This window comes from Oreochromis niloticus, linkage group LG17 (assembly GCF_001858045.2).
Source record: "Oreochromis niloticus isolate F11D_XX linkage group LG17, O_niloticus_UMD_NMBU, whole genome shotgun sequence".
In the NCBI taxonomy this organism is placed as follows: domain Eukaryota; kingdom Metazoa; phylum Chordata; class Actinopteri; order Cichliformes; family Cichlidae; genus Oreochromis; species Oreochromis niloticus.
The window spans coordinates 29749657-29759143 of record NC_031981.2 but is presented as its reverse complement, the minus strand read 5'-3'; the positions used below and the strand labels follow the sequence as shown (position 1 = coordinate 29759143).

The 9487-nt window shown below is 41.6% G+C and overlaps 1 protein-coding gene across 1 annotated transcript; it reads left to right on the top strand.

Moving 5' to 3' along the window:
- Window positions 1-1098: 1098 nt before the first annotated feature.
- On the top strand, window positions 1099-3651 carry LOC109195168 (uncharacterized). Its single transcript, XM_019346787.2, has 2 exons — window positions 1099-2616; window positions 2917-3651. The coding sequence occupies exons 1-2, from the start codon at window positions 1216-1218 to the stop codon at window positions 3436-3438; spliced, it is 1923 nt and encodes a 640-aa protein (XP_019202332.2). The 5' UTR covers window positions 1099-1215; the 3' UTR covers window positions 3439-3651.
- Window positions 3652-9487: the final 5836 nt, after the last annotated feature.

Genomic DNA, 9487 nt, shown 5'->3' with positions numbered 1-9487 from the left:
TGGTAACATGAAGTGTTACAAAAGCTTGTAACACAAAATCTGTCTCCCTCTTTCTCCCTCTCTGTCTTTCACTCACTCACTCACTCACACACATACCCACACACATACTCTCTCTCACACACACACACACCACCAGCACCAAGTTTGATAAATTGCTAATAAAAAAACCTGGAAGACCAGGCAGCTGCAATCGAGCAGCAATTAGGGGCCGGGTGTGGTCGGCAGTTGTGGTGCAGGGTAGGCGTACGCACCTGCAGGGCATCCGGGTTAAAAGGCTGAACCGGTTCCTATCATGTTGTTGTTGGTGGTGATGTGTGCGGCTGGCAGCGGGAGAGCTGCAGTCAAGTGTGCACAGCAACCGTGAGAAAAGTGTAAATAGTGTGTGTAATAAAGCGATGCTTAAAAGCATGTTCATGTCGTCGGGTCTAGTGATGTGTCGGTCGTGAATGAAACGGCTCTGAGAGCCGACTCTTTTTTTTCGCTTCACTCTGCATGCGAGCCTTGTGCTTGTGCTGGGAAGAGGGGGAGGGGCGGTAGTTACACTCGCAGTAGCACAGGAACAGAGCCAGAGGGAAAGAGAGAGAAAGAGAGCCAGGGACAACAACGTCACATTAGAAAGGTATAGTAATGATCAGTGTTGGGACTAACGCGTTATTAAGTAACGCGTTACAGTAACTACGTTATTATTGCGGTAACGAGCACGGTAACTATTTATTATGCCAAAATCAGGAACGCGTTACTCGTTGCTGTGATTTAGATAGGGCCGTTACTCGTTACTTCGTGAGTTGCGTTCGACTTACCTCGGAAATCGGAACACGAACCTGGGAATAATGTCACACTCGAGTAAACGGCGTTCTGGTTAGCCTCATTGGAGAAGTCTGGATTCCAATATGACAACGCCCTCGAAAACGGTTGTTTTGCTAGCCCTCTACAAAAACCAATTACTACTAAACATATATGCAGCTCAACTGCAGTCTGCCTTCCTACTGGGAAGGCAGAATTTCCGAGTCCCGAGTACAAAGGAAAGCACTATGACTGCAGTTTCCGTGTTGGACGTGAAAAGCGCACGTGACACTGTGACGTAAGCTACAAGCTCACTGTCTGACCCATACTCCGGAACAGTAGGAGGCGGTAATGCTCCTTTACGTTGGTTGCCAACCGCCGTCAAACACAAAGAAGAAGAAGAAGAAGAAGAAGAAGACGTAAGCTACAATCATGGCGGCAGTCGAAGATGGTCCAGGCATGGGATTTCTGTTGTGGAAATATTCACATTATTTCTCCTTTCTGATGGTAAAAGACAGGAATATTGTCGTGAACTGTACTCTCTGTGGAGGTTCTAAAAGTCTTTCGACATCAAAGACTAGCAATTCTAATCTGATGAAACATCTTCAGAAACAGCATGCATCTACCAAGTTAGTTGAAAAAGAACCCGAAGGCAACGTCGGCGACTCTAGCTCCGTTGACACTATTCCAGCAAAACAACGAAAGCTTGATTTCGGACAGCCTGCTGCACAGTCCATCACCCAGCCCCAGCTACACAGGCTGATTGCCAGGTATGTTGTGGAAGACATGAAACCCATCTCAACGGTTGAGTCCCATGCTTTCAGACAACTGATTAGTCATATACCTGTGCGAGGGAGAGCTGGGAAGGCACCATCCAGAAAGACATTTTCCAGTTTCCTAGACCAAGAATATGCCAACATGGAGTCAGAGCTCAAAAATACACTTGACATGGTAGAATACATCTCCACAACAGCAGACATTTGGACTGTGCACAATAAAAGTTTTCTTGGTGTGACCGCGCATTGGATAAATGCACAAAACATGAAACGTGAGAAAGCAGCGCTGGCATGCAGGCGATTTATGGGTCGACATACGTATGACAGTATTGCATCTGAGCTGGACAACATTAACTCATCTCATGGCCTATCCTTTAAAATCACATCAACTGTAACGGATAATGGCTCCAATTTTGTCAAGGCTTTTAAAGTGTACCAGCCACCACCTCAGTCAGATGACTCTGAATATGAGGAGGATGAAGTGACTTTTGTTTCGATTGGGGATGTGCTGCAGAATGGTGCTGATGATGCTGATGATGCAATTTCTTTACCGCCACATCAGAGATGTGCATCGCACACAATGAATCTTATCTCTTGCACTGATGTGGAGAAGTGGCTATTGTCTGAAGCTGCAACAAAAACCATCTACAGAAGTGCCACCACAAAATGTGCAGGGCTGTGGAACAAGGCCAGTCATTCCACAGTGGCTGCTGAGATTGTGGAAGACATTATTACAAAGAAGCTACTAGTACCTTGCACAACAAAGTGGAACTCGTTCTATTATGCTCTGGAGAGAATTTCAAAGATACCTTTGGTGGAGCTGAACACAATCTCATCCACATTACAGTTAAAATGTTTCAATGAGAGGGAGCATCAGTGTATCAGAGAGTACTGTGCAGTCATGAAACCACTTACTGTGGCACTGAACATTCTTCAAGGAGAAGACCAGTGTTTTTATGGCACACTTCTACCCACACTGGAATCGCTGATGACCAAGACTCTGGCTATAAAAAATGGTCTGCAAATTCTTGTTGGGCTACCAGATGCAGTCGTCCAGGTAAGAGATGATATTTTCATTTGTGTTTATCTTTAATGAAATGTATTACTCAATTGCTTTTTATATTGTGCTGTGCTGTTGTGTCACATGCAAGTGAATGTTGTTACAGTTACAGATACTTAACCCCAATAAATAAATAAAATAAATACAACATAGTAAAATACACACTATTTACAAATTAAAATACATTCTATATAAAACTACAGCATACTGTTAATGTTTAATTAATTTAATGTTGAAACAATGCATACTTTCTCATGCAAAAATGTTTTTTCCACTCTTGCTGTGTCATTATTACAGGCAGTCAAAACAAGGTTTGCACATGTCCTTGGAAGTGAAGATGCTTTGCTGGCTGCTGTGACACTACCAAAATTTAAGCTTCGTTGGTTACATGACCAGGCGCGGAAGGACCTCGCAAAGGCACGACTGCTGGTAGAGTGTCGAAAACTTCTCCCTGAGCAAGATCAGCTACAACCAGGTACCAGCGCCACCAACACAACACAGCACCCGGGTTCTAGCAAAGAGGATGAGTTCTTCTCCTTTGAAGAGAATGAGGACATATATGCCACTGCTGAAGGTGAGGTAGCCGAGTACCTCAAATCAGGAGCAACAGGGTTAGACTCTCTGAATCATTTCCCGATGATAAAGAAACTCTCTCTTAAACTTAATGCAACCACTCCTTCAAGTGCCCCAGTTGAAAGGCTTTTCAGCCTGGGAAACCTGATTCTCACTCCAAAGAGGAACAAGTTGTCTGATCATAAGTTTGAGAAGCTTCTCCTCTTGAGGTACAATTGTTGGTTTGATGGAACCAAAGTTGAGTAGTGCTCATATGATGATGATGTGTTGCCTTCAGTGGTGCTCTACAAGGTAAAGTAGGTCAATATTTCCAAGTGAAACTTGGGCTCCTGAAGCACTTAAAATGCCATTATATTTTATTTATCTACATGGCCTGTATGGAGGAAATATTATTTTGGTTTGACTGTTTATGAAGCTGAAAATACTTATTATTTATTTTATTTCTGTTTGTGGGGCTGAAAATACTTGTAATTGATTTTATTTCTCTTCTCTTTCTTTGAAAATACTTTTATTACTGAACATGAGGTCTCCAGTTGGTTCAATTCAGCAGTTAAGTTTACAAAGTTAAGTTCAGTTAACTTTACAAAGAATGGACAAACCTCACCATGTTTATGTTAAATCATTTTTGCACTACATTTTTTGCACTTTGATATCTACTTTGATACCTACAGCTCCTAAATGTTCTGAGGTACAGTTTAATGTTGGCACTGCTAAAAGCATACTTTCTGTCCATTTAAATGGCAAAAATAAATATCTTTCAAAAGTTTCAACACACTGTATGTTGTGTTTTGTGATTCACTGCTTCTTTCTAGTGATACTACGTACAATGATTAGATATATAACACTGCCGTAACAACCCAAAAATGATGTTTGCATTCGTAGAGGGTTGAAACAATAGAAATAGATTAAAACAGACAGATAAAAAAGTGAAACATAAAACAAACATTGTTAATTTCTAATTTAGTTTCACTCATTTCATCATTAACTTGCACTCGCACTACTACACTGCCATTTTAACCATTTTAGGTTCAGGCCATTAGGTGCCACAGTGTACTTGTGGCAGGATAGTGCTAACATGTAAGCAAGCTAGAAGACTGGCAAACTTGCTAGGTATCCAGTTACGGAAGCAACACATTAACAAGAGAATTCTGAGTAAAACCAAAGTTACTTTCCCTAGTAACTAGTTACTTTGAAAGTAACGAGTAACTTGAAGTAACTGAGTTACTTTTTTAGAGAAGTAACTAGTAATGTAACTAAGTTACTAATTTAAAGTAACTTACCCAACACTGGTAATGATCCACAACTATTTTCAGTTGGGGATGATAAAGGATTCAGAAAGTTATTTATTTATTTATTTTTAGAAAGAGGGGCAATACATATTAATGAACATTTTAATAAATGTAAATATGCCAGATTATAGCCTTGGGCTAATTTCCATCTGCAGACCCTCTGGCAGGTTGGTGTTAAACACAAGTTAGTAAAAACATACAGAGACACTATTTACAGGTCATGTGACAAGGACAAAAACAGTCATCACATTATACTAGAACAAACAAATGACAAGAAGAGTGGACACAGAGGACAGTATAGATAACAATAACGGAAACACATCAATTATATTGCACAAACCCCAGTATTGCACATGCCCTGACTGTCGTGATATTGCGTTCACCCATTGCACTAACAGTTGTTTCCCTTTTTGTAATACATTAACTCTTTTTCCCGTCCAATATAAAGCATGATTATTAAACATGATCACATGTTTGTGTGTCCCTCAGCCGCCCTTTTAAGTGACTCTTAAAGATGGGTAGACTTGTACTTTCCCTCACTGACAGTGGAAGACTATTCCAGAAGCTCACTCCCTGATATGACAGAGCATTCTGTGAAAAGGTGGTCCGCCTGAATGTCAATTCACAATCACCTCTAACAGTGGCTCGAGTCAGTCGAGACCCGGCAACACTGCTAGACTTTTGTTTAATAAAATCACTCATTGGTGGAGGTGCCAGACCATGTATAACTTTGTATATTAGACAGGCAGATTTAAATAATTTGAAATTAGTAAAATTTAAAAACTTGTATTTATCTAAAATTTGACAATGGTGATATGAAAAAGGTTTTTTATCTAATATTTTCAATGCTCTTTTGTAGCATACTTCGATTGGCCCAATAGCAGCAGAGCTCGTATAGGACCAACTTGTAATACAATATTCAATATGAGCCAGTATCATAGAATGCAGGAATGTAATCGCTGCTGTGTCTGTTAATGATGTGCGGATATGTCTAAAGTTCTGTATATTAACATTTACAGTTTTCACTACTTTTTTAATATGTTTTTTAAAGGATAATTTAGAGTCTAGTAGCACTCCCAAATACTTAAATTCCTCAACATTAATTAATTCTTGTGCACCCAAGCAAACTTTTACTGCAGCCACGGTTGTTTTAGGTTTACTAAAAAACATTGATACGGTCTTTTTAAAATTAAGGCACAGGCATGAGTCATTCAGCCATTTTTGTAAATCATGTAATGCCAGTGAAAGCTGATTGGCTGCATCATCAGCAGTTTTGGCTTGTGTAAAAATTACTGTATCATCAGCATACATAATCGTGTCCACATTTTTGCACACATTAGGCAAGTCATTTACATAAAGTGAAAATAACAGGGGGCCTCGAATTGAACCCTGGGGGACACCTTGCGTACAGTAAAGATAGGGTGACTTGCTATTCTTTATTTGCACGCATTGTTTTCTATCTGATAGATAAGACTGTATCCATTTAACAGTGTGATTACTGCCCGGCCACCCGGGGGGTCACGTGACGTCAATGGCGGAGTAGCTGTGTTTCTCGCCCGCTCCCGCAGCTTGGCATTTGTTTAGGCCTTTATATATGTCTTACTTGGGTAAAGTTTCTGTTTATTTCGACTTTTAAACTGCGTACGATGCCAAGCACCCAGAAGAAGCTCAACCTCGGGTCAAAACCGGGCAAATCCGGAGAAAATCCCCCTCCGCTCAGCGATCATGCTGTAGCGGTAATGGCGGAGGCCCAGTCGTCCCCACTCCTCGGCCAAATGGACGTCGATAAATTGGTGGAGAGGATATCGGCGGAGGTGTTGAGGGCTGTGGAGACCTCCTTTGAGAAGAAGATTGACCCGGTTCTGAAAAGACTGGAAACATGCGCAGCTAACATCTCTGCACTGGATGTTAAAATGAAGGAGGCAGAGACACGCATATCAACGCAGGAAGATATTACAGCGGGATATGGCGCCCAGATTTCCGAAGTGGAGCTTAAGCTGGAGGCCGCTTTGGATAAGATTGATGACTTGGAGAACAGGAGCCGACGGTGTAACATACGTGTTATTGGGCTACCCGAAGGCAGTGAAGGTACCAACCCTGTGTCTTTTTTCAAAACGTGGTTACCGGAGTTGCTGGCTGTGAGTTTCAAGGGCGGCGCTGTTAAAATTGATCGCTGCCACCGGGTGCTTGCACGCCTCCCTACCAATGCCCAGCGGCCCCGCGCCGTCATTATAAAGCTCCACAACTTCCAGGATAAAGCACGGATCATGCAAGCGGCCAGGAAGAAGCAGTCCTTACTTCATAACGGTATTCCCATTATGATATTCGAGGACTTCTCCGCCGCTGTTCTGAAGAAACGCCAGGGATTCTACCACATCAAACAACGCCTCAGGGAGATGGGTATCCCCTTCGCCATGATGTACCCGGCTGTCCTTAGGATCAAGATTGATGGCCAGGAGAAATCCTTTAGAACCCCAGAAGCAGTCTCAGCTTACCTGGATAACGTACCTCAAGGGGCGGGACCACGCTCATCCTCAGTGGCTCCAGCGGACTGTTGATCTGTGCTCCTATCCCATACGTGAGGCATTCGCCAATCACTCATCTCCTCCTTTCTTTTTACTTATTTTTTTCTGTTTATTATTGTTGGGTTTTTTTTTTTTTCTGTTTGTTTTCTTTTTTTTTTCTTTTTGGGTCTGCGCGGAGATGATACCCTTATACATATAGACTATTTTATTTAGCCATTTACAATCCGAATCCTTGTTTTAGCTGCGGGCGGGCAGCTATTTCACGTTACTGATTGAGAAAAGACTCGTACTCTGGTCCGGCATCTTTCTATGTCCAAGTTGGAAAGTTTGCTTGCGCCCCCTGCTGGGCGTTGGAGACCTTTGTCTGACCTCCATACTCACTGGTTTCTTGACGGTTCTGTTTCTTGTAAATAGTTTTTTGTTAATTGTTAGCAAAGCAGGACGTTTGTTTTTCTATGTGTATTTTACTTGCCACTGGTGTTGTAGAGCAGTGTTTGGGAGCCCTACATATCAGCTATGCTTTGGTCACCTGAGGTTGGCTCCATGCTTCTTTCAAATATTGTATGATAAGTGATAATTCAGTGTTAAATGTTTGTTCCTGGAATGTAGGAGGTATACATAACCCTATTAAACGGAAAAAAATATTGAGTTTTCTTAAGAGGGAGAATGTCCATGTTGCCTTGTTGCAAGAAACTCACCTGTCTCCTCAGGAGCATCTAAAACTGAAACGTGATTGGGTTGGTCAAGTTTTTAGTTCCTCCTTTACGAGTAAGAGCCGCGGTGCAGCCATTTTAATACATAAACGCCTACCGCTGACAGTTGACCAAACAATTTGTGATAAGTCTGGTAGATATGTTTCCTTAAAGGGCACTCTAGGTGGTCAGGCAGTGTCATTTCTGAATATTTACTTTCCACCAGTACAGTCTAACGACTTTATTGCTCATACTTTCTCTTCCTTTTCTGACTGGGTTTGTGATAATTCTGTGATAGCCGGTGATTTTAACTGTTATTTTTCTACAACTAAGGACAGATCCCCTCCCAAACAAATTCAAATGTCTACAAGGGCCAAAGCACTGTTAGATACTTGTAACGAACTTGATCTGGTTGATACCTGGCGGACTCTTCACCCCAACGATAAAGAATTTACTTTTTTTTCTGGTGTTCATAGAACAAGTAGTAGAATCGATCTCGTTTTCACCCCCAAACGATCACTAGGAAACATTTTGAGATGTACAATAGGCGATATTATTATTTCAGATCATGCGCCGGTTTTTGTTCAGCTAAGTGATCTAAATCCTGTCCCTCGGTCTCATCACTGGAGATTTAACAATTTTTTGATTCACGACCCAAAATTCGAAATATTTTTAAATGATCAGCTTGAACATTTTTTGAAGGTCAATGCAACCCCTGAAGTTTCTCCAGGCCTGCTTTGGGACACCCTGAAGGCTTACACCCGTGGGCTGATTATATCATATTCAGCAGGCCTGAAGCGGAAAAATCAGATGGAACAACGGAAATTAGAACTGGAATTGCACGAACTGCAAGCTAAACATAATGAATCACCTTCTGAGCAATTAAGGACTGAAATTCAGGTGGTTAAAACGGCTTTGGAGGCACTACTGACAAGAAAGGCTGAGAAATCTCTTTTCTTCATGAGGCAGAGGTTATATGAGTTTGCTAATAAACCTAACCGGTATCTGGCCAATCTTCTTCATAATAAGGGTGCTGGTTGTAATATCCCATGTGTTAGAGACTCATCTGGTTTACCTAAATATGACAATTTAATTATTAATGATACTTTTAAAACTTTTTATAAGCAGTTATATACCTCCCAGTTTAAATCAACATACGAACAAGGTATGCACCACTTCTTCTCAGGACTAAATTTACCTAAAGTTACTGAAATCCAAAGGGATGATTTATGTAAACCTATCACGCAAAGCGAAATTTTGAAAGTTATTCAGATGCTTCCAAATAACAAAGCCCCGGGTCCGGACGGGTTCACGGGGGAATTTTTTAAGAAATTCAGTAAGGTTCTAACTTCCCCACTGTATAAGATGCTTCTGTCCTCTTTTGAGGCAGGCACTCTCCCCCCCTCCTTAATGGAGGCTAATATTTCGCTAATTCTGAAGAAGGGGAAACCTCCTGATGAATGCGCTTCCTATAGGCCTATATCTGTTTTAAATCTTGATTTGAAGATACTTGCTAAGGTCCTCGCTATACGTCTTGAGCCAATACTACCTTCGATCGTTAAGAATGATCAAACTGGTTTTATACGGGGGCGGTATTCCACACATAGCGTGAGGCGCCTACTTAACATTATTCAGCACTCATCTTTGTTTAACCCTGAGGCTCTAGTCATCTCGCTTGATGCTGAAAAGGCCTTTGACCGTCTGGAATGGCCGTTTCTTCTTTTCACACTTCAAGAATTTGGTTTGGGTGACAACTTTGTTAAATGGATCCGGATCCTTTATACTTCCC

Coding starts and splice junctions, on each gene's coding strand:
- LOC109195168 (XM_019346787.2), top strand. CDS start 1,216: ATGGCGGCAGTCGAAGATGGTCCAGGCATGGGATTTCTGTTGTGGAAA. Junction 2,617..2,916: donor TACCAGATGCAGTCGTCCAG/GTAAGAGATGAT, acceptor TCATTATTACAG/GCAGTCAAAACAAGGTTTGC.